The sequence below is a fragment of the Syngnathus scovelli genome, chromosome 3 (genome assembly GCF_024217435.2).
Source record: "Syngnathus scovelli strain Florida chromosome 3, RoL_Ssco_1.2, whole genome shotgun sequence".
In the NCBI taxonomy this organism is placed as follows: domain Eukaryota; kingdom Metazoa; phylum Chordata; class Actinopteri; order Syngnathiformes; family Syngnathidae; genus Syngnathus; species Syngnathus scovelli.
In genome coordinates this window covers 19,494,120-19,518,779 of record NC_090849.1, presented here as the reverse complement: position 1 = coordinate 19,518,779, position 24,660 = coordinate 19,494,120, and the positions used below count along the sequence as shown (strand labels likewise).

At 41.5% G+C, this 24,660-nt stretch overlaps 3 protein-coding genes across 18 annotated transcripts in view; 1 reads left to right on the top strand and 2 right to left on the bottom strand.

Moving 5' to 3' along the window:
• Nucleotides 1-31: 31 nt before the first annotated feature.
• cdc14b (cell division cycle 14B) lies at nt 32-9,725 on the bottom strand. Of its 15 annotated transcripts, none has more exons than XM_049763609.2 (16): nt 9,295-9,725; nt 7,945-8,035; nt 7,455-7,530; nt 7,133-7,267; nt 6,976-7,052; nt 6,759-6,825; nt 6,539-6,689; nt 6,233-6,463; nt 6,016-6,154; nt 5,486-5,648; nt 5,313-5,407; nt 2,345-2,392; nt 2,139-2,261; nt 1,453-1,588; nt 1,050-1,118; nt 32-938 (listed from the first exon to the last, which is right to left on the bottom strand). In XM_049763609.2, exons 1-15 carry the CDS (start codon nt 9,404-9,406, stop codon nt 1,092-1,094), a joined length of 1,671 nt encoding a protein of 556 aa, XP_049619566.1. In that variant the 5' UTR covers nt 9,407-9,725; the 3' UTR covers nt 32-938; nt 1,050-1,091. The 15 variants fall into 15 exon arrangements, 11 of the variants coding, with proteins under 11 accessions (XP_049619566.1, XP_049619570.1, XP_049619565.1 ...); XM_049763613.2 differs by having other exon boundaries at nt 7,133-7,225; XM_049763608.2 differs by having other exon boundaries at nt 2,139-2,264; nt 9,295-9,718.
• Nucleotides 9,726-10,235: 510 nt separating this feature from the next.
• prxl2c (peroxiredoxin like 2C) lies at nt 10,236-12,102 on the bottom strand. Of its 2 annotated transcripts, none has more exons than XM_049763623.2 (6): nt 11,842-12,102; nt 11,560-11,628; nt 11,101-11,154; nt 10,918-11,023; nt 10,712-10,846; nt 10,236-10,504 (listed from the first exon to the last, which is right to left on the bottom strand). In XM_049763623.2, exons 1-6 carry the CDS (start codon nt 12,025-12,027, stop codon nt 10,395-10,397), a joined length of 660 nt encoding a protein of 219 aa, XP_049619580.1. In that variant the 5' UTR covers nt 12,028-12,102; the 3' UTR covers nt 10,236-10,394. The 2 variants fall into 2 exon arrangements, with proteins under 2 accessions (XP_049619580.1, XP_049619579.1); XM_049763622.2 differs by having other exon boundaries at nt 10,236-10,575; nt 11,842-12,093.
• A 500-nt stretch (nt 12,103-12,602) lies between these two features.
• fbxl17 (F-box and leucine-rich repeat protein 17) overlaps nt 12,603-24,660 on the top strand; it is a 147,572-nt gene continuing 135,514 nt past the window's right edge. The window contains exons 1-6 of the mRNA XM_049763597.2: nt 12,603-12,982; nt 13,852-14,355; nt 14,468-14,848; nt 14,921-15,043; nt 15,149-15,406; nt 15,480-15,611. Coding sequence (XP_049619554.1) covers nt 13,873-14,355; nt 14,468-14,848; nt 14,921-15,043; nt 15,149-15,406; nt 15,480-15,611 — 1,377 coding nt within the window. The 5' untranslated portion in view covers nt 12,603-12,982; nt 13,852-13,872. The remainder of the gene's footprint in view (nt 12,983-13,851; nt 14,356-14,467; nt 14,849-14,920; nt 15,044-15,148; nt 15,407-15,479; nt 15,612-24,660) is intronic.

The window sequence follows — 24,660 nt, the reverse complement described above, 5'->3', positions numbered from 1 at the left end:
TCAGGTATATAAATGAAGAGGAAACACGGGGTTAATTACTTTTTTTTTTTTTACTTAAAAAAAAAAAAAAAGGATTGTATAGTATATGCTTAAAATCAGTATTCATATAGTGGATACGTCCCAGTAGGGCGGTTTTGATTAAAACTGTAAGTACAAAATATTTACACGTTTTTTTAAAGTAAATATTTACAGTTATGAAATACAACAACTGAATAACTCACAAGTGCACAATAGTATTGTGACTAGACAAATGTGCATAATATTGACCATGAACATTCAAGCTATTTAAAGGGACAGTGTAGATTGTTTTGTTTCTGCCATCTAGTGGTGAACTAATAGAACACAATGACCCAAGTTCAAAGCCTGTGCATTTTGAAGCGCACACACACGACACTGCCAAAGTGACACTTTGCAGGCCTACCACCAATTTGGTCAAGTCAGTGCATTACATTTGTTACCCATGCAAATTTGTGATTGTCTCCTTGGGGAATCCCGAGCAGAAATATGGCAACACACGTCAGCGTCCTGTACCGTAAGGTGTGACCCATGTAATTAGTAATTCCCATACTACAATTATATTCAAGAAATGTACTACATGTTGACAGAACATATTTTGTTGCATATTGAAATGGGTAGAATTTTAAATGGAGCATTGAAAATTGTAAACATTCTTGACACTGTCCCTTTAACTAAATGATTAAAATTATCTGACTTTCAGCCTGCCACTGAGGATTAACAGTTAAAAATGTCTAGGACCATGTGTTGAATATAAAAGTTTTAAACACTTAAATACCATGTAATTTTAGGAAGAATCATACCGCTTGAAGCTGGTTGTAAAAATGTAAAAAAAAAAAAAAACTCTCAAAAGTCAGTCTTCAGGGTTTCCACATCCACAGGCTCACCGGAGTAAAGGAGCTCGTGCTTTAGGTATGGAGTGACTGTAAAGAACAGAGAGAAAGACTCAACTGACTGAGGAAAACACTTGAAATCATTTTCCGTCTCACATCACAAAGATAATAAGATTACATGAACAAAAGATAGATAGATACCACAGCTTAGAAAATTGCTCAGATTGCAAAGCACGGCGAGCTTTACGTCCTCTGGAGGCGGTGGCGGCTCTGTTGTGTGCGAAACACAAGAGGCAAGGAAAAAATGAGATGAATGCCCCAGACGAGCAGAAACAGCATTGTGGAGAATAGTGACAGTAACGGGCAAGCGAAGGAACCAGGGAAGCTATAGCCAGTCATACTCCAAGTAACTCTCGTCTTTGGAGGACATGCAACAAGCGGTGGCATTGGAAGGAAGGAAATGCAGACAGACTCGGATACTTGGCAGGAAAGATCATTTCGAGACTCAAAAATACCCAACCCCTGACTAGTGTGAAAGAGAGCTTGTCCAAGGGAAATGCATTGTCCATAAATCTTCATGTGGGTTGGTCTGAGGGGAGCTTGCCTGCAAGTGCGCCATGTTTAAGTTGACGGGAGTGCACGCGCTGGCTGCATCTCTGTGGCCGCCACATGGCTCACAAAACACCAGTTCCCTGTCGTTGGCCGCTACATGCAAGTTGTCTAGGGAGCCGATCAATGGGCTGCGACATAGGCAGAGAGAGGAGGCCTTTAAATTGGGCTTCATGAGTGGCTATAGCCTCTGGGTTGCCTTCTTCACCACATGTTAGGCAGTAACAACACAGTCCTGCTTCAGTTTGGTTCAGTTTGGTAGGAAGTACAATTTGTTGCCTTTTAGTATTATCTCCTGAAGGAAGTTTTCAGTTACGAAAACATGTTACATAAGAAAAGAAAGCGCAGCCATTTTTTTGCCCTAACTACTCTTTTTCATGTTCTTGCTTCATGCAAATATTTATGGTTATGACTTTACCATTTTATTAATGTAGGTCAAAGAGACTAAGGCGCATTCCGAGACTTTTATTATGGAAAAATTACACCCTCCATATTTTAATACAAAAAAAAGCGTTATTCATTTCGTAATTACGAACATAACAGTTGACTGAATGGCAGGAATAAATTGGACAGATTACGGAAAAACTACGTACCATACTAAACCAAACCAAACTGTACTAATCGGTGGCTCTGTGCTTGTACTCTACTATACTCTGGATTAGTGCCACGTTGGTCTCCCACCTGCATGCTATTCCACTGTCAGGCAGTGAGGTTCTGGTCCTCTTTCTGGTGTCGGAGTGGTCTGACAGAGCCACCGAGTTGGCGCCAGTCTTACAGCTCTGTGCGCTGGTCTGAAGGATGGCTCTGCTGCAAAGGAGATGAATGACCAAAGTTGGTTGATTGGTGGGTGCGTAATAGGGAAATTGTCTATAGATAGCAAAGCTTACTTGAGAGACTGCGATGCTGACCTTGTGTGAATCTTATTCTCTTCTTGCCTGTGAAAACATGATTGACATAAATCTAGAGGTGGTCGAAGCTATACAGACTTGACTTAAGACTTATGTTGCGCTCGTTAGACAAAAGATTAGCAAAGCAAAAAACTAGTAGGGGAGGCTCATAATGCGACGCTGAACAACGCTTTACATTAAAGTTATTCATGTAGTTGTCGTCAAGCCTGCAATATCATGTAAAAATGTCTGAGTGAATTAACCACTTAACGGTGAGGAACTTGAATCATCAGAAAGACAGAAGACAGATATTCACAGTTAATGGAACTATGAAAAAAAAATGCTCTGCACTAAAAACACAGGCGCTTCTCTTGATATTCAACCAGAGCATTTAATGCTAACAAAATAGCTCGTAAGAATTCATTTAAGAGCTAATATTTAGCCATTTTACATTATTTCATTACACTGCCAAAAACTGCTTTTAGGCATTCTCGGTTTTCCTCTTGACAATCACAAAATACACCTTTAAAGGCACTTGGAATAAAAATGAATGAGAAACTGAAGAAAACATGTTGGTCAAATATTTTTTCCAATGACTGTACATCTGATTTGGCTTGGCAGTTAAAGATGGGGCTCACTTACAGCATTCTCAGTGATTGATCCAGAATGGGGGGGCAGCACATTTTTTGAGGGGGTTCACGGGCCGGTGGAACTCATAGAAATCCTAACCCGTCTATACAGAAATGCAGGATGGTAGAAGGGAAGCCATACACAATCCACCACAGGGCAAGGCTACACAGGGAGGAGAGCAGCATGGCTACCAGTACCAGCCATCTAGAAGGAGGACAAATCCATCAAGAGCAAACAAAAAAAGAAGGGAATAATAATAATAAAAAGGAAGGAGAGACAAGAGACGACTGGGCGGAACACAAGGTCTACAAATCTCTGCTTTTACAATGGGACTGGATCAATAAAACAACCCTCTTTAGCTATTATGGCTGAAAAGCATAACGACCAAAACCAAATGATGCCAGTTTTTTTCTCAAGGTTAGCTTCATCGGTGTCTGATAGCTTCTTTATATGGATTAGCAGCTAGCAAAATCAATTATTACCCCAGACGGTATTAAAATAAGGCAAACGACAAAATGTAACATTTAGTGACTCATTCAGCATAACCCCCCAATATCGAGATGAATTAGCATCTTGATATTGAAGGTATACCTAATAAAGTGTGTAAAAGCGATTATCACGAGTAACCAAGCTCCGCTACGATAATACTGATCCAGTCTCAATTAAAGCAAAAAAAAAAAAAAAAAAAAGCAGACATTAAAGCCATGTGAACTCTGCCCAACATTTAGTGACCGTTAAACACAAAGACAGATCGAAGACATCTAGAGGAGTGTGTGAGCGTGCATGTCCGGAGGATGTCGTGCCCGTTGCCATGCATGGAGGGGAAAAGGCAGAAAAGGTGCTTTTACATTATTTGCAGGGAAATATGACATGCTTTTCAGTGTTAAACAGTGAAGCCAGATGGTGAGCGCTCAGTCGAGGCGTTAAATAGTTAGACAGCATGGCTGACAAACAACTGGGCTGAAAGCGCAAGAAAATCATCCTGAAAAAAACCCGAATTGAACCGTTCACAAAAAATATCAAAATTGACCAACATAACCGTTGTTTCAATGTGGCGTTAATACTCCTTGATCGCTAAATGGAATTAGAATCCATTATGGTAAAATAAGGATCAGGGAAAATCTCAACAATTGATTGAACAAGCCTTCACTAATAGCTCATCTTCATCGGGAGCATTAATCAACGGAATCCGAGCGCCAAACTTTGAAATTTGCTATGCTGCAGTCCAATGGATAGCTGTTAGCAAATATTGCACAGCAGAACAGCAAGTCCACGAGAGGCCGAAGTAAATGTGGTGCATCTACTGTACTTCTAGCACATCCATGTCGCAGCAAAGCCAAAGGAAAGAAAAATTCAATCAGCCATCCATTTCAACAGGAGTATCTAGCTTTAAACGCGGCAAGTGACGTGCTCTTACCTCCTTCAAACCTCACATCCATTTCATTCCTGTCCACACCACCACTCTCCCTCAGCTATCTTTGAAATGACAGGCAACTCACTGGCCAGAGCGTGCCTGAGAGGCCGCAGCAGAGCACTACCACCTGCCTGGCACAGGGACAACACAGCCACATGGGAAGATTGGCAGTAGGAAGCCAATCATGCTCGATATCAATGGAGTGGGGGCAAGGAGATCTAAGATTTTCTTACAACCCCCCCAAAAATACTTCTGATAAAGATTCATTGTATGTTCCCTTTGAGGAACGGGTGAAAATATGCAGGAAATTAATTTAAAATCAGAAAATACCCAAAAGTGAACTATCTGGCTTGGCTAGTGCCCCTAAAGTCCCCCCTCTAGCTCCGCCAGTGACTCGAAGCACCTGCTAAGTATCGAATTAAAGTGCCACTTCACAGCTACTAGTATGCAAGTTATTGCATCTTAACATGTAAGATTACCTTGTAGAATATTATATCAACCCATCCATCCATTCATTTGGTCTCCTACTTTCCACACAGCTGTGCTTGCCTAACTAAACAACACAAATTCCTTCCCAAATCACTCATCATATTTAACGCCACTCTTTCCTGACATATTAGCAATTGCCACTTCTAGATTATAGAGTGGCGTACATTCCTTGTAGCCCTAAATGCTATTTACGCCAAAGAACCAGCTGAGGTCTATTGCAAGAATACTACAGGGCCCCCATAGCTCATCAAGTAGCAAACAGTACTGTGCCCAAAATCTAATATCGTCCTCGGGTGCCCGTCCAATTAAATCAAAAATGGCAGCAACATCGCTCACTTGAGGGAGGGGCGTGGGGTCACATTTTTGATAGGAAAATAATCACATTTGAGTTGATTGAGATGGCACTCAAGAGTGGAGGTTTATTTGGATACTTACGATAATGAGCTTGAGGATCTGGCCTGCCTCTTGCTCTTCAGTGCTCGCAGTTTGTCACCCTGTGTCAAGCCGTTCCGGTCCTCGTCGTCACTGTACTGTGGGGATTTGACAAAAAAATAAATAAATATATACAGGAACAAATATTACAGTAGAAATGATTTAGAAAAACATACCAATTCCATTTCTCCTTTCTTGGATGGCCTGTTCTTGTTGCTTCCGTTAATGGTTATGTCATCGACTCCAGAGAGGATTCTGGTTACGGCCAGTTTACCAGTCTTCTTTTCGTTTATCTTCTCTCGGAAAACATCTCCCTCCGCCCATAGACTATTCTGCTTCCTAAAAAAACAAAACAGAACAACACGTTACCTATTAAGATTAAAATAGATAATTATTAAAAAACTTTGACTGGCACTCAAATGATAGTTTATTAATTGCATCTTGAAGCGCAATAGAAAGTCCAAAGCAGTTGAGACTAATAGATTGACGTGGAAAAACAGGCCACAGTGACGGTGGAATGCGTTTTCAGTCAATTTAAAAGCCACAAATTTCTGGCATAAAAAAAAAAAAGTTTACTACGGAAAAATCCTAAACACATTTGTCAAATCTAAAAGCCTGTGCTTGTAAAAGAGGAAAACTTAATTGTGTCCAAATATGTTTTTTTCCCAGACCAGGTATTTTATTTCATTTAACTTTTTGCACCTACTCTTCAACAAAGTTCTGCTGAGGTCCAATGATAGATCCCGGGCGGCAGATCCGAATCCAAGCAATGACCTCTGCCGCTGTCATGGAGTAATGCTTCATCATGTAACAGCCAATCAGAGTGCCAGTTCGCCCCAGTCCAGCTGAAATCAAACATTACAGTTGTAGTGATGACTTCCAATCCACAATAATTTTTTCAGTAAGCCTAATTGCGGTTTTACCTTTGCAGTGGACGGCAATGGCTCCCTCCGCGTTCTCACAAATATTGAGGAACTTTCGGACAATGGCGTCATTGGGCGTGCTCCCGTCCACAAAAAAGAGGTCATGATGTTCAAAGCCCGAGTCGGTGAAGCGCTTGGCGTCATACATTTTTTTGTTGAGTCGGATGACACTCGTGACGTTGTGTTTTCTAAAGTAAGGGATGTAGGTCTCAGGTGCGTGCAGAGGGTAGCCTGAAGTTAGAAACAAGAGACATGAGCGCGAGGTAGACGTAACACCGTTTGGAAAGAGTCTGGACTAGAACTTGCCGTTCTCAATTTTGGTTTTGGGATGAGGCCCGCTAAACGCGAGGAACTTTCCTGGAATGATCCAGTTCAGATCTCCATTTTCTGCCCTCTCATAGTGCTCGTATTCCTCCACGTCAAAGTCGGAGAAGTCGAGCCAGCCGTAATGCAGGGCCTGGTAGAAGATAATTTCATAAGCGGCAACATGACTCGGCAATTGTGGGCAGTGTCGAGAAAGGCTTACCTTGTGGACAGCACGCAGGCAATCCAGGATGTCCAGATTGTACATGCAGGTTCCAAATGAGGCATCTCTAAAAATATAGATTTTAAGCAGCGTTTCAATTTCTACTTCTTTTTTAACATTTTGAAAATTGATTTTATTTCTCTCCATGTGATTCAGCATTGTGCCATGCTCTCACTAGCCATAATCATATTTCAGAAGTTGAATCCACTGCTTTTACCTGAATGGAATATATGTGCGGTTCTTTGACATCAAGAGACTGTAGGCTTCCTCTGGCATCATGTTAAGGTACATTACCTGCACACACAGATATATGCATACATACATGAAATAATAGAATATTTTTTACATAATGCATAGAAGCAGTTTGTACTCACTGCATAGGAGCCAATCAGGTAGGCGGCATTGGCTTGCTTTTTCTGGTCACCACAGGTGTAAAATACAATCTTCTTCTTTGAAAGCGTAAAGGACTGTGCGGAGACATTAAGAGACATACGAGGCCATCTGTTTACCTGACAAGAATATTTTAATTGCATAATTAATATGACATGAGAGGCTTTTATTACAAATAGATCAGATGTTTGAAACTTTTAACACAAAATCTGATTATTTCTTTTTCCATTGTTTATGGGGGAAGATAACTGTTGGACTTGAGTATGTGCTTAAGTTCCAGTGTGTGTCTCTTGGTGTCCTAATTACCTTGAGCTTCTTTGTTAGCTTGCACGAGAAGCGATACAACATGGCCAGGTTGAGGGGGCCAAAGTCTGCGTAAAAGCTGCAAGAGAACAAGACTAGAAGCATTAGAATGATGACTATCATTTCAATGATAGCCTCTGCGACACTTTTGTACTTTTCCTTCACTTGTGTCCTCCCTTAGGCAGGGCACAGTTTGTGCTGAATTTCAGCACTCCCCCTTTTAATTAAAATGTCAAAGGCCCAATTATTGGATATCTCTGAAAGATTATACATTTGGGGGGCTGTAAAATGTAAATATGCAAAGGCTACCACTTTAAAAATAAAAAGATCGCCGAATCAATGTGGAAAAAAATTCGATTTTGTTGTAATGCATGAAAAGAAAAAAAAAGGCGGTGAGGTCCGCCCATTTACAATGACCTTTGTTACTGTTTAAGTACATGCAATAGGTAAAGCACAGAGGCAAACATTTAATTGGATGACACTGTTGACTTACTTTTCATATGCCAGCTCTTCGTCTATGCAGAAGCAGTGTCGTTCTGCCGTGCTTTTGATTTTTTGATGAAGGATGGCGAAATATAATTGATCTACAAATTGCACAAGCAAAAAGAAGGTTACATTTTGGCTTTGCAGTCTCCACTTTCTCAAATTAGATTTACCCCCCCCCGTGCAATCTTACCCTTGAGAAGCTCAACGCATAGAGACGACACATCGTCCGCGGTCATGTTGAACCGAGCTGTTTTAAACATGGTACAACCCGATTTCTCCTCACAAAAACGTGCACATGCTCAAATAAAAAAAAATAGAACAATCGTGCAACAAAGTTCCCGTTTTGTTGTTAAGTGTTAAAGTCTCCGATGGGTGAGTTTCATATGAAGAAAGTGCGCACTATGCTAAAAGTGAACTCGCCCCTCTGGCTCCGCCCCTCGGCCACCACGTAACGCCATTGGTCGAAAGAGATCTGATGCTTGACATTATTCGAGGAGGTGCCATCGATCCCTCCCATTTGAGTTTAAAGTTTTCCTTTTGTGACACGCCATAGGCTGCGAGAAAGCTAACAAGGCCCAATCACCGCCACTTGGGCGACCGCCTCTTCCAACTGTAATCGTCAAAAACATACACTTTTGCCAGACCCAGCCTTTAACGTTTGCGCTTTGCTTCATATGTCAGCGTGTCCGCCATATTGGATGTGTCAATCTGCCCTACAACTAATGCGTCATTTGCATTAACTTCATATGCATATGCGTCTCTTACATATAGTCGTATTTTTGGAATCATGCAGGCATGAACAGACAATTAGATTATTCTGATGACTTAATGTTTACTCCTAAAATAAAATAGAAGAAAGTACAAGACTGTCACGTGTATTTCTGTAATGTCAAGAGTGTTTACTCCAACCAATATATGTCAGATTTTTTTTCTGGGATTAAAATACATGTCACCTATTCAAGCAGCAAATAAAAAGGCCTTTCAAAGGGTTACTTTCCACATCCAAAAGGGCAAACACGAGCTGGAGGATTCCGCGCTTACGCGACATCTAGCTGCATATGATATCAGGTCAAAACGGAAGAAGGACGTCAGTGCAAGAATATTTGTGTTGTTAAACGTCACCCTTTCGAAATCCACTATGTCAAAACAACAGTGGAGAACCTAATTTGATGACGATGATAATTGTGGGTGTTTACAACGGTGCAGTCAAAACGTGCAGTGCATTAACAGAGCGGACGGTGTCGCCACATGAGAAGAAAAAAAAATCACAGCACCTCATTCTAAAAGGGCCATTTTGCATATACGCTGCAATTTCCCAACTCGGTTGGCCGGGTTGATCGTGTGCGACCACCGTTACCTGAAATCTCAATGTAAATATCCGAGTTTGGCTCCGCCTCTGAGCAGTCATGGGCAGCGCAGCACTTCTTCCTCCTCGATTCCGCTCGCCTCCTCTCGCTCTTGCGCTTCATGTCGACTTCACGGCTGGAGCACTGCAGGCATGATGAGGATTCCTCCTCCTGCACGGCTTTGTCGTTGTCCCCTGGATTTGCGTGTTCACGGTGCACCAAAAATGTGCGCGCAAGCCCCCTGTCCTCTGTTGGTGGCGTGCAAACTAAGCAGGGGCAGGTTCTGTGCAGCCAGAGGCCCCCTGCATGTGACGTGGTGTGTAATGTGCTGTCGGCGAACCTGCACAGCGTGTGAGAAGTGATCGTGCTGCTCGAATAAAGCCTGCCCTATCTCCGCGACCATTGGAAGGGCGGTGACGTCATCTGCCGTAGCATATGTGCAGCATGGAGACACGTTCAAATATTGTACTGGAGAGATGAGAGTAAAGAAGAGGAAAAAAAAAAAAACGCCCAACCAAGCCATCATCTATCACTGCAGCTGTCAACGCTAAATTTGCATATTTGCTCTGATAAAATAATTCCTAACTTCTCCTTTTCATCGCAACATTGCCTTTTGGTGGTCTGAGGAATAATGGTTGTCTGGTCAGTCCAACACAACTCTTCATCCATAAGCAAAACTGGACCATCTCACTTTGTTACATGTTCTTCAACGACTTTTTTCATGAATGAATCGCCTGTTGTTTTTCAATGTCACACTTAACGTGTCTGCGTCACAGTCATCAGGATTCAAGTTCAAATCTCGGTTTGTGTTGGGTTTGCGTGGAGTCTCGTGATCCTCATGGCTGTGTGAGTTTTCTCTTGCTTCCTCCCACATTCTTAAAACATGCATGACGACTAAATGACCTATTGATGTGAGTGAACACTCAATAGCACTCAACACTCAAGCACATCATTCAAATGTGTATATAGTATATTTTCATTCATTCATTCAGCAGTGAGGCACAAAGACATGTACAACTTAATCAGGTATTTCGCAGCCAAGTTGGGATTGGAACATTGGTGAGTACTGCCAGAATGTTTTTTTTTTTTTTCATCACAGTACTGCTAACTTCTATGTTGCAAATCCAAAGCAAATGGTTCCACTTTGGGCAGGTGAGCCCGTTACACATGGATGACCTTTGGTTCTTTGCTGAAGTTCAGGGTGTGATGAACTCCGGCAAGCTGCAGCAGCCAGTTAATTGGCATGTGGTCCAGATGGTTCATGTCAAAATGACAGAAGTGCAATTGAGAACCTGCAAAGATCTTTGCGCATGAGTGAGCTACAGGAGTTGGTTTTCAAAAACGTAAGTACTACAGTACCGAAGTAGGGTTGAGTGTAATACATTTGCAGATAATCTTGCAGAACTCCTTCAAGAGAGGAAATCTTACCCGGTCCAGCAATGACAGCACCACCTTGCTGATGAAGATCACCCTGGAAATCGAATACAGGACTCGTCATGGCTCTCCAGATACTCTTCATTTGACCCATGAAGATACCAGACTTGACATGAGGACTCGGTTGGGCTTCACACGTAGACGAAAGGATCTTCAGTCACGGCATTAATGTGGCATTAACCTGCATTGACTGAGTTTACCTGAGACTGTAAACTTCTCTTCTCGTTTCATTCCGAGCTTATGGTAAATGACCCTCTTGGGGTCCACGTAGATCTCATGAGCGTATCCTGTTAGTGAGCAGAAAGGCTGGACGAGAAATCAAAACCTGCCTCGGTGCTACATTAACACAGTACTTAAAAAAAAATATAAAAATAAGCGTTTACCTGTATGTGATGATGAGCGGATTGGCCAATGACAACTAGACCAACCTTTGCATCCTGCAACAACAAAGAAAAAGGATTGTAAAAAAATATTTTTCTTTTTAAAAATAATCTTTATAACTAAGTATTTTGTCTATTTTTTGTTAAATAGAAGATGCATCTAAGTAACTTGTAGCTATAAATCCAGATTGTACACATTATCTTTATTACATAACTGCCACTTACATACTCATTTAGCTAATTTCAACTAGACAAGAAACTCATTTAGCTAATTTCAACTAGACAAGAAATGTGGTGTGTGAAGGAGGCATCTTTTTGGTGTATTTTGATAACAACACGTGACAGGCACATTTTTACAGTTTTAAGACAACAAGGAACTTATGGAAAAAAATGCACCGTGTTTTCTTTACATTATTATATTTATATTAATATTAGTAGTAGTGTTTAGGAGTCAGGACTCACCTCCAGTACCTCTTTGGGTACTTTGCTCAGATCATCCACATAGTCTTTACAGCTGTAACATAAGAAATTCTGCAGGGACATTTTTGGGAGAGCTTAAAAACCACAACACATTGGTTACAAATAAACTGTCACCTTGTGCATTCTGTTCAGTTTCGTTTCCGCTTATGCACAATTAAGATATGTGGGATATCTCAGAAAGCCCCAGGGTTACTAAAGGCAACTTTCAAACACGCATTTAAACGCTACTACCAAATAATGGCTGATAAATCAAGTTTCCCCTACCCGTACAAAAATAATGATCGACTTCCTATCTTGATACAAACTCTTGAACGGGATGGGCGTTCCGTGACGGTCGTAAATGAAACAATCGTCCACGTCTCGGAGGTGCACGTTAATCGGAAAAGATCCACTTTCTCGAGTATTTTCTCTTTCGATTTGCCGAGTTATGGGCAACTTAACTTCTGCCATTTTCCCCTCTTGGGGGTATTTTTAGACGTTCAGCAGGCTGGGAAGCCGCGCCCAACTTTTGCGCGTCACTCGACCACTTGCTAAAGCTTTAAAAAAATATTCCTCTTTATTTGTGTGTGTTAAAGGCGTCCGCTAATGATGCTCTTGCCTGTCTTGTATACCGACAGCGTGAATTCGATTCCAGCAAGTGACGGTGTGAGTGTGCGTGACATATTTCTTTTTATAAAAAATAAAAATAATCTGCATTTAATTTATTTTTAAATACAGTGTGTACTTGTTTTTCGGCCCGTGAGACTGTATTGATAAACAAACTGTCCCAAAGTTGACGGACATGCTTTGGTAAGTGAGGTTTCGTTTTGGAATGACTGTGGATCGGTGTGGAAGCCAATACGGCTGATGCGCTTAAAAATCGGTTCGAACGGACTAATTACTCAGTTCGACAACGGGAGTCTGCAGTAGAAATAAACACTGAATAAAAGGGATCAAGCATCTTTAAGTGGGAGAGCACGGACGAGTCTGTACCTAATTTGCATGTAGTGGAAGACTGTGCTTTGAAGATGGGAGATAATAACAGGCCTGAGTCTAGTATCCAATTTCGAATCAAGAACTGCAAGGCAGACGTACGTGGTAAATCCCCACCCACCCACCGTGCTGCTGAAATAATAAAGAAACAATAATGAAGAAAAATAAAATTACAGCCGTTTTGAAGTTTTACAGTGCTTGCGCGTGTACGTTCTTCCTCTTCAGCTTCCGTACTTTGCCCCCACGGTGCGGAAGTGTTCTGAGGAGCACAGTCAGATCTGCCACTGTTTAGTGCTGGGTTGCCCCTAGGCTAACGGTGCTTTTCCGCGTTCTCGTTTCTCTCGACGAGACGGTGTCAGCGTTCATCTCGACCAACCAGAAGAAGTCTATTATGTGAGCTCGGTGGCCAAGTGTGGGAGCACCGTGCGATCCGGTGAGGAATGTTTCATGCCGTTGCTACAGCTAGTTTTTAGCATCCAAAGATGGAGCGATCTAGCCTTGCAGCATAGCTCTTAGTCGCCTCTTTATCACTCATTAAAGCTTGCAAAGATACAGACAATGTCAATGCATGACGCTTCGTTCAGGTTGCAAATATTTGCACCCCATTGCAGTGTTGCTTTGTTTTTAGATCCCTCATTTGACAACCTTTTCTCTTGTTTACATCTTTTGTTTTCGTTCGATAGCCACCATGCGACTATTTCTTTACCAAACTGTAGTATCGTAATGTGCTCGTGAATTGAGTCAAACATCTACGTAAAGTCGTCTGCTTAAACATTAGGTGCAGCTTGCATAGTGCAGCGAAATACTTAAACAATCTAGCTTTTCAAAGTCAATAAAGCTCACTTTGGAGTTTACTGACAGAGGCGTTGACTGTGTTCGTTATCATGGTTTGCAGAGATGCGCAGCACAGTGGAATAGTGGTTAGATACGTCTGCCTCTACATTCTGAGGTTCAGGGTTTGAATCTTGCATATTTGCATCATTGCATGTTATTGATGTTCGGCTGAGTGCTTTTCTTCAAATGACTCAACTGAAATCCAAATGAATACTAAAGGTATCATGTAAAAATATTGAATTTAAAATGATGTAATTAAAAGCCATATTGAAACCTATAAAATAAGCACAGTCTTTATATTTCCCAAGTGCCCTGTGATTGGCTGGTGTGCAGACCAGGCCTCCAGCTCACCTCTCACCCTAATGAACACCGACAGAATGAAAAATGGCTCCACTGTGTTTCAACATTGACCACAGATGTGGTCATTATTATTTGATACTAAACGTATGGTATCTGATTCCCTTCCAGAGTTTTTTCTGAGTCTTCTATATGGGCCATCTTCTCTCGAAAAATGGTTACGGTTTGAAGAAGAAGACACGCAAGCAGCATCACAGGACAAAGAAGAAGAGGAACTGCTTCCTGCAGGGGCCTTGCATGCTGTGTTTCATCATCCACAGCAGCAGCGGCGGCAGCGGCACTTTGAGCGAGGACAGCGACCCTCCGGAGGCCGGCGTCAACGGCAGCGGGTGCCGTCACAGCAGCGTCACCGGCATTACCGTCCCGGGCGTCGGCGCGGCGGCTGCCTCCAAACTCGCCGAGCGCTACGCATTACTCGCCTCTCCTGAGGACTGCTCCAAGTTCTTGCTCTCGCCACCAGAGTTAGCTATTTGGGAAGGGCAGGGGAGGAGCCTGTTGTCAGCTGTCCCGGCCAAACTCATTCCACCGCCGGCTCTTTTTCGGACCGCCGGCGTGTCTGTGACTGTGCCCATTCCTGTGCCTGTACCCGGTTGCACCAGCGACTACGCCGAGATGGTGAGATGCTGGTGAAACATTCACCTAGGGCAATATGGCCTAAAACTTGTTCTCCTCAAGTTTCCCAATTCGGTTTTCCTCATGTAATCGGTGTGTGTCTCCCTCCATGCAGGTGTGTAAGAGAAAGTGTTCCGAGGTGCAGAGGTGCACACCTTGCAACAAGCAGCCACGCTGTGCCTTTTCTGCCCCTGATGGTAGCATCGAAAACGGAGGCGTGGGCGGAAGCGTGGGGGAGGCGTCCTCAAACTCCCAAACTGGCCACTGCCATCTTCCCATCTGCCCATTGGCCTCTTCCTCCTCCTCTTCTCCGTCATCCTCCTCTTCCTCAACAGTGGCCGACGGTTGCCTCGGGTCGGCTCCTCAGGCCGATCTGCCCCAAAGCTCTGACTCGTCCCCCGCCGGTCTGCAGCACCTTGATGACTGCCAGGCCAGAGGCTCTGACGTTGCGGATCATTTAAGCATTAACCACCTGCCTTCTTCCATTCTTCTTAAGGTCAGCAATCATGTGGCGAAATTCTATTTTTAGATGCGTCTTTGTTATTAAATATCTTCTGTCTCATCACAGGTTCTCTCACATTTGACGGTGAAGGAGCGTTGCTTGTGTGCCTCTTTAGTCTGCAAGTACTGGAGGGATCTCTGCTTGGACTTCCAATTCTGGAAGCAAATCGACCTCAGTGGCCTACAACAAGTAAGTCACAACAGCAAAAAGTCATCATTTTCATTGCTTAAGCACATTTTTCATCCAATAACAGAAGCTAGGTTCACAAACTGTATTGCTGCCTTCCCTTTTCAGGTAAACGATGATCTCCTGGCAAAAATAGCCTCTCGAAGGCAGAATGTGACCGAGATCAACATCTCAGACTGCAGGGGCGTCCACGACCACGGCGTGTTCTCCTTGGCCTCGCAGTGTCCCGGCTTGCAGAAGTACACGGCTTATAGGTGCAAGCAGCTGGGGGACATATCTCTAGCCTCCTTGGCCGCACATTGTCCTCAGCTGATCAAAGTGCACGTGGGAAACCAGGACAGACTGACGGACAGAGCGCTTAAAAAGGTATTACTCATCTGGAGCCCATTTTGTAGAAGAACATAAGCGCCTGATTATTTGCTTTGTCTGTTTCCGTCAGCTTGGAGAGTGCTGCGGCGAACTGAAGGACATTCACTTGGGTCAGTGTTACGGGATCAGCGATGAAGGCATGGTGGCCTTGGCCAAAGGATGCCCCAAATTGGAGAAACTCTACTTGCAGGAGAACAAACTGGTCAGTCCTATTGTTTGTCTCGATGCTGTTTGCATTTGTTGTCGTGCATGGAGAGAAGAGCCCACAGTGTGTACGTGTGTGTGTGTTAGTTTTTTTCCATCATTGATGTCCTCCGTTGCACTGAACGCCTTTTAAAAGTTCCTTGATCTGTTTCTGCTGGACTTTTGAATCCGTTTTTTTTTTTTACTTTCATCTTTGAGGTTATTAAGCAACATGTTTATGCAATCGAGCAGCAGGGACATTTTTTTTTTGAAAGGCAATTTTTCACTCACTTGCTGGGCGGCTTACCAGAGCTTGGAATTATTGATCTTATTTGAAGATTTTAAAAAAATATATCTTATGCTTACCCTACGACTCAATATAGTGATTTGACAATTTTATGGTAATACGACACATTCCATAGAAAATGTTTTCTATCTATGTAAATAAATATTCATATAAAAGTTTATTACTTTCTTTTGGTCATATATCCCAGCTTAAATATTGCAGGGGAAAATACATTTAAGACCTTTAATGGCAAATTTGGCAGTACATTTCATACCAATACGTATATCCTCAATACTGTATGTGCTATTCCTCAATTTACCACTAAGTGACGCTATTTGACTGGGAAAAAAAATATTTAATTTTGGGGAGGGGGGGGACCCAAAACGCAGCCAGTTGCTTTCTTCCTCACATCACAGATTGTATTCATAGCAGAACGGCGCAGATTTGAGTCTTTCTTTGCCAACCGGCTATCACGAACCCTCTTTTATTGGTCATTTGGCTTCTTGTCTCCGGACCCTCGCATAGAAATCGAATAGAACTGCTCATTTGTCATGTCGGCTCCCGAATCCCTTTCATTTGTCTCGTCTTTCCAAAGTAAAACCATAAAGATCTTGATGAATTAGCCCACTCACAATTGTTAACAATAGCTCAGTTTGTTAAAAGCCCATTCATCAAGTTCATTGTACAACATATTAGCCGAGAGATGAATATTGCTTCTGTTAACATCTCAGCAAAGCCGCTTGCGTCACAGTCGTTTTTCAGATGTGAGATTGTCACATTCATTTGGTGTTTAAGATAAGAAGTCCAAGTGGGGATTATTATGTCGAGGCTCTCTGGTTACTCAGTTTCTACTACGGTCCCAGACAATTAAAAGAATTCAAAGTAGTAGAGGAACCTAATATGAGATCATCTTCTTCTGGTGATCTGCTTTTAATATGGATTAATGTTTTCTTTCGCTTCCTCTAAACTTGATTAAGCAAAGCGCCAGAGGATGTTTTTCGTGAGGTCTTTCAATCATCCCCCCTTCTTCCTTGCCGTTCTTCTCTTTCCTCTTGTCGTTTGTGCGTTTTCTTTTCCACGCTGGAGGGTCTTCTTTTTGTGTTTAGCAAGCGTGTCCAGTTCTGTTTGCTCATGTATCCTTAAAAGAAATACGCCATACCACTAATAACCGCGCTACCTCTAATCACTGGTCACATTATTAGGTACACCTGTACTGGATTGAATGTGTGTAATTTGATGAGGGGATTTGTTTGCCTCCCATTTCCCCAAAACACGCATGGGAAGTTAATTGAAGTCTGTGTTGTTGTCTGGCGCTGTGAACGTGAGTAGCGGTTAGGTTAGCCTCTCGAACTTCGGCTAGTCCAATGGCAGCTAGTCTTGAAAATACTTGCTGCTTCACATCACTGTTGTAACTCTTGTAAACATGCTGGTTGTGTGGTCACTTGTAAAAGAAGTACATTTATTTGAAACTACAGTAAAAGCACAAGTGAGGATAGGAACAGTGGAATATTTTTTTAAAATATATTTTTAAAATATATTTTATTTCTTATTTATTTATTTATTTGCACATATAATTTATTTTTTGTATTTGTATATTTTTTAATATAAGGCTGTTTTTTTTTAAAAAATATCCATATCGCTGGCGTCGGACCATAATGCAGACAAGTACCGTATTTTCCGCACTATAAGGCGCACCTTCAATGAATGGCCCATTTTAAAACTTTGTCCACATATAAGGCGAACCGGATTATAAGGCGTACCTTCAATGAATGGCCCATTTTAAAACTTTGTTCATATATAAAAAATATACATTTGGCCCGCGGGCCGGACTTTGGACACACCTGCTATAGTGGCTCAATATTGGTCCATATATAAGGCGCACCTGATTATAAGGCGCACTGTCGGCCTTTGAGAAAATTGGAGGTTTTTAGGTGCGCCTTATAGTGCAGAAAATACGGTAAATGAACGACTGGAACTCGATGTTGCTTGTTGATTTTCGAAACTTACCGTAATTTCTGGACTATAAGCCGCACCGGACTATAAGCCGCACCAGCTAAAATTCAGGGATATTTTAGTATTTTTCTTACATAAGCCGCACCGGACTATAAGCCGCATGTGCACATGAGTTTTTTTACAAAGAAAGACAGTACACAGAAAGCCGTAAAATCCATAAATACGCCGCGCCGCCATTTAAGCCTCAGGGTTCAAGGTAACCTTCTGAATAAAATGCATTAAAAGTTCACATTCATTACAACTTGTTTTTGGTGAGCAAAATGTCAAAAGAATTGAATTTAAATGCTGATTGATTGGGTTTTAATACAATGCAGATGGTCCAAACAGCGCCACTGCTTTGTGTAATCTCTGAGTCACATGGCAGAGTAAGAGAAAGGGTTTAGCCCTTTGACGCAGGTCACCTAGCGTGCATTCCTACTAAAGCTCATAATAGTAGTTTCAAAATAGTATTTTTGTTGTTGTTTTTTTCTTCAAGATACCGCACAACAATGGTCCACAGCCTTTTTACGAGTGTATAAAAGTGATCAAGTCATCACAAAAATCACGAAAAAAATCTTATATAAGCCGCACCTGACTATAAGCCGCAGGGTTCAAAATTTTGGAAAAAAGTCGCGGCTTATAGTCCGGAAATTACGGTAATTTCAGCTTTCTTGTTGTATTGCAACGTTGATGTCTCCAAGTTTATTAGATGCTACAGCTGGTGGCTGTACGACGTCTCGGATGCTTTTTTTGGCAGTGTCCCTGCATTCCTGATTGCTGCTCATCCACTATTTATGTCACACTTGCTTTTTATGCCATTGCTTGCCTTTCAAGTCTTGTTTTCGTCCTCTAAAGTGAGAGTTTCTCGCTCTCTCTCGCCCATTCTTATTCTGTTGTCTCGCATCACCTGGAAGGGCAAAAGGCTGAGAGAATAATAAATTTCTCGTTTCTTCAGTATACTTAGACAACAGAGGGCAGACAAAAATGAAACTTTTGGCGGACGAATTAAAAATTGCACAATTTAACCCTCTTGCCGTGTTGGCGGCTTTGCTCGACTGTTCTTTTTCAATTAAGCGCCCTTTGAAATGGGTGGACATTTTTGCCCGGAAAGCACTTTTGCTTTTGTAACACTCTTAAATGTGCTTTATCTGCCTTCCTGTCTTGTTAAAATCACAGAGCGTGTGCCTCATTTTCTTGCGATAGCATTGAAAGATTTTTTTTTTTTTAACACACGCTCGCACACACACTGATTATTTACAATTTCAATCAGTCTCGAATGTGGAAATGTGAGTGGAATTGCAGAAGCCCCCTAACCTAGATTAGCATGTGCCCTCAATTTGGGGCTAATTACTACTTTGCATTTTCAATCAGAGCCCCTGTGCTGCTCTTGCCACGTTTTTCCATCATTTTCCGACAGACCAGGACGAATGGAATTTATTTCTCTTAGCGCAAACGAGTGGCAAGCGTGTTTCTTGGCCACCTCCGGTCCGACGGCGGCCTGTCAGCGATCTGTTTTCCGTGGGCGTCGGAATGACAGCCAACCCCCTGACGATCCAATCAGGCCGATTAAATTGTATATTGACACTTTCAGATTTAATTAAGAAGATTATAGGGCCAGCAGAGACAAAAAAGTGCTAATGATAGCTGTCGCTTGTTATGGGATCGCCCTTTTGACATACACCAACACACAGAAGGGCCTTGTTTAAAAAAAAAAAAAAAAAGTCAGACTAACACACACTTTCAGGAGCTGATGAAGTGAACAGCTGCCAGCTGCACTGGAATGTCCCGTGGAAACTTTATTCACATATTTCACTGTAATTACACATAAATAGAGCCACTCTGAGCTCACACACTTGTCCGCACAAACAGTGCATTGTGTCGCGCCGCAACTCTCCACCCATACAGTCTTCAAAGACGTGACACAGTGTCGGTCGGCTAACTGCTTCAAATTTAAAACCAGCCCGAGAAAGTCAGGCCCATTCACTTAAATGAAAGGTCATGCTTTTTTTCGCCCCAGTTCCCAGGTGTTCTAACAACGTCTTCTTGCATATGTCAGAATTCCCCAATGATCAAGAATTATAGCACACTTTTCATCCTCCTAAAAAAAAAAGCCCATTTTAAGGGGGCGGTCCTGTCTGTTGCAAATGAGCCAATGTGCACCCACACAAAGTACATTCTTTGTTCCTTATGACGGTTAGCGGCGGCGCTACGTGTGAAGCCCCAAATTTAAAAGTGTGCATGTGAATTGAGGCCACAAGCCCCCATATAGTAAAAAAAAAAAAAAAAAACCTCTTTTGTATTTTCACAGATAGCACACATTTCAATCACCGTCACATTTTTGAACTAAAATATCAAAGTGACCATATCTGGCCCGAGATGATCAAATTAACACAAAACACTGTACATAAATTGAATTGTGACTTCATCCATTCATTCACCCTTTGTTGCCATTCTAACGCTTTCATTTTACACACACGTTAAGATTGACTTGTACAAAAAGCATTTGTTCAACTAATTAAAACGAAAACATGATGACGGGTGTACAGTGGAAGGGCAGAGAGAGAGAGAACTGCTGAAGGCGGTCGACGTCACGCGTCATTGCTTTTCAACATTCTCAACTCTCATCAGTTTGACCTTTCAAGTTTTGAGCAACTTTAGTAGCTAACTTTTCCCCAGAAACTTTTGATGCAATTCTGAAATGTGCAACTTCAGTGTATTTGCATTTTGAGGTACCGGTACCATCATTGTTCTGGACCTTCCACCAAGCTCTTGAACTTTATCACACTTGAGTTTTTACTTGAGCCGACGCCACGCTTAAAATTCCGACCGTCTATTTGGAGGCAACAGCGCTTTCCTCCTTCAAGTACTTCTGGATCGATCCGTTCCTTCCAAAACGCCGGTGTGTGCATGCTTGTGTGTTTGTAGCTGTTGCCGCTTTTTTTTTTGCCCTAAGAGTAATAAGATACATTAATGAGCTCTGACTTGGACACCCGGCTGCACTCAGACAAGGACACCGTCGATAAATTCCCTCCGCCGGTCCGTTCGTGAACAATACGCGCTTTTAAGTAGAGGGAGGGAGAGAGAAACAAAGAGGAGAATTGGAAAACCTTTTTTGACCTTTGCCACAAAAGGGATATTTTTCCGTGATGGTTTTGTTTTGGCCTTCTCTATACCGGGAAAAGATTAATGATCAATATGTGCTCAAACACGTAGTTAAAAAAATAAAGGCTCAGTAATGACGTGAATAATCAAAAGTCAAAGTCAAAGTCAAAGTCAGCTTTATTGTCAATTTCTCCACATGCCAAAGACACACAAAGAAACCGAAATTTCGTTCCCCCCTATCCCACGGTGACAAGACATGGCTCACAACAGACAAACAAGTAAACAAGTAATCTTTTGGAATCCTGAAAGTTTTTATTAACTATCACTGTGGTTTATTCATTCAAAGTCGTTCACTCGCAACTGAAAATGGCTTTATTTGATACTGTCAAAAAAAAAGAAATTTTTTTTTTTTTGGGAAGTTGTCTTTTCATATGACACCAGAACCAGTCAAGGTCTTTGTGTGTGCAGTTTTTGACTGTGCCCTGCAGAGGGCGTGTTAAGACCACATAGTAACAGGAGCTTTCTACATATATGTTTGGATAAAATCATTCTCAAACTACTCTGGGGAAAAAAAGGCAATGCTGTCTGTTGCTTTTACTATACAAAATAAATAAATTAATACTGTCTTGTTGCATGTAGACATTTGCACAATTCATGAGAAGAGCTGATTAAAAAAAATCTGCCTTCAGAAATTTAATACTCCTCAGTTTTTATTAATGCTGTGTTTGTAATTAAGTAAAAGTGTAAAGAATCACACTTTTTTTACGTGATAAATGACACAAGCAACACAAAATTACATCGCTCAGTATAATGTTGAGTGCAGTTGACTGTTACAGCAAACAACCAAAAATGATGTACTAAGTAAATCTACTGAAGATTATAATTTTGTATAGGTTTTATTTTAAATACTTAAAATAAATAAAATAAAAATGAAATAAAAAATACTTTAAATACAAATAAAAATAGAACCTGTGAATTATTTGTCCTTTTATGGTGGATTTTTTTTGGGCCTACTACTAGATTTGTAAACTAGTCTGTTGTCTGTCCAACCTAAACGCGTACCTTGCAACTGTTAACTCTTTTCCATCTCTCGCCTAATTTCAGAACTCTTTTCCACCTCTCGCCTAATTTCAGCTGGCTAATTCTTGTGACAGATGTACCTAATTTTGTGGATGCTGAGTGTACTGAAGGCCATGAAGGTCCAAGCTTGCAAATCCGATCTTTGACTTGTTAGCTTTCTTTCACATCTCGCGCCACCATTACTGTATTACATCCCCCTGAGAGCTTGGTGCTCTGCCGCCTTCAACTGATTTGTTAGCACACATCTAATAATTTTTCCATTTCTGACCAAACAACCTGCGGGACCTCGAGTGTTTAAAGAGCATTGCGTATCCCGCTCCATGGAGGCAGCTCCTGACACCTGGCCAGGGGCTGTCACCCTGATTCATGGCTCCGTGTGACACCTTGCCATGTGACTCCTCTTAATCCCATTGCGTCTATCTCTTCTTTTGTCTACTCACTGCCCCCTCTTCACTTCCCTCCCGGATGATGAGCCGCTCTTTTGTTTTGAGAAGGGCAGTGATGATGTCATGGTTTCAAACGGAATTGAGTGGAGAGCCTTTTGAGTTCTGTGGACAAAGTACAAAATGTACTGTGATGAATAGTTGTCCTTGATTATCCAGTTGTGTTCGTGTATGATGTTGGGAGGAAAAAACATGCAAAACAAAAAACATGACAAAGAGGAGAGAAAAGTAAAACGAAAAACTGGAGAGTGCCTGTTCATCTTTTACGTTGATATTTATTGATATTTAATTTCATATTTATTTTTGAGTTTATTAGTGCTTGTCTTAATTAATGTTTTCATTTGGAACCTGTTTTATGAGGAATAAAGCAGAACAGGAAAAATAAAAAGCGAGAAAAGAGAGAAAAGTGAAAAGAAAAACTGGAGAGTGCCTGTTCATCTTTTACTTTGGTATTTATTGATATTTCTTACATTAATTTCATATTTATTTTTGAGTTCATTATTGCATGTATTAATTCATGTTTTAATTTTGAACCTGTTGTTTGAGGAATTAGCAGGATAGGAAACGCTATCTCATGTGTGGCTTCAAAATAAGCAACATCTTATCAGAGTTCACATTTCTGCAGAAAATGTCATTAGCCAATTCTTTCCCCCCTTCATTTTCTTCATCAGATGTCTGAGCTCCACTTTTATAGTTTCCAGCTATTTTCACGCTCACGTCCGCCACCCCTCGTTCAATCACTCCCAGGTCTTCCACCTGTCACCTCCCCGTCTGTGTGATTGAGAGGCCAAAGCCGCTCTAATCGCTGACTTCATTAGTGATGATTGATAAGCTGCAAGAAGGCAAGCCTAGTTTAATGCCCGTTTATTTATATACGTTTAATACTATTTTTACCTCTCCATTGTCTTTTTTGGGTTTCCACGCTGCGCTGTATTACCGCCGCCCTCTGTCGTGATGCTTTCAGGGGCTGGCCGGCAACAGGGGTTCAATACTCGGGGTAATGAATGTGTTTAATAAGCGCAGTGGGTCAATGGGCTTAATTGAAGGCGTGACAGAAGACGGGGCTCACAGAGCGCTCCTGTAACGAGACTTTAACGAGCCTCTGGGGTTAACGAGGTCAAAAACCGGATTGGTGAGGGGGATCCTAATTATGGTCTGTCCATCCATGTTCAGGCTCTCATGGCTGGGACGCCATATTCCATCTAGATTTTGGAGAGTATTAACTGTTTCTTTGTCCTTCATACAAAATAGATAATAGATTTTTGCGCTTTGTCATAACCGAGAAGAGGGGGCTCCTCTTCTGACAGGAAAAAAAAAAAAATTACGAACATTGATGGTTTTGACAAACCCTTGGCTAATGCTAAATGCTATCGCTGTCGCGATTCACAGCTTTTATTTTTTTAATTAAGTCCAAATTTTGAGGGAAATTGAAATAAATATAAAGAAAATGAAATAGTGAATTATTTAATTAAATAATTTTTGTCCTTGGGCAACTTTTTTTGAAAAAAAAAAAAAAAACTTTAAGATTTAGCTCAATTGCTTCATTATATTATTTTCAGCCTGGTTGATGTCTGTCGTCGTTTTAATACAAAGAAGAAAATAGCAGCTCTTGATTTTGGTACCTGGAGACCTTTGAATTGTTTACCACATGTTTTAGCGACAGTAGGTGGGCTTGGCTGAATAGTCTCCATTTTATGTTCTTTATTCGGGTGGGCAGAAATAAAAAAATAAACAGAACAAAGAATAAGCGGTTCAAACAGTAAAACATTTGGTCCGTGACGTCTTTGTTTTATTTCCTCGTGTTTGCGTTGGCGTGCAGCATCACATTGTGTTTGTGTGCTTCTGCAGAATTTTGAGGACTTATGGCCGTGCAAGCCTGGCACAGTGTTTTGTAGTTTATTCCCGAGTGAGGCCAAAAAGCTGAAATACTGCAAGCATTTTTTGCAACCACAGCAAAAATAATTGTAATGATGAAGATGTGAGAATAGTCACGTTAACATTTTCATTTTGCATGTCATCTGGTAACAAGTGAGAGTGATTTTTTTTTTTTCCTTTTCTGTGTGTAGTTTACAGCCTGCTTATATTTGAATACAATACATTTTGAATTTGAATACAATACACTTTGTTTTTATATTTTTTTTTCCGCTTGATGTGGTAGTACTGGA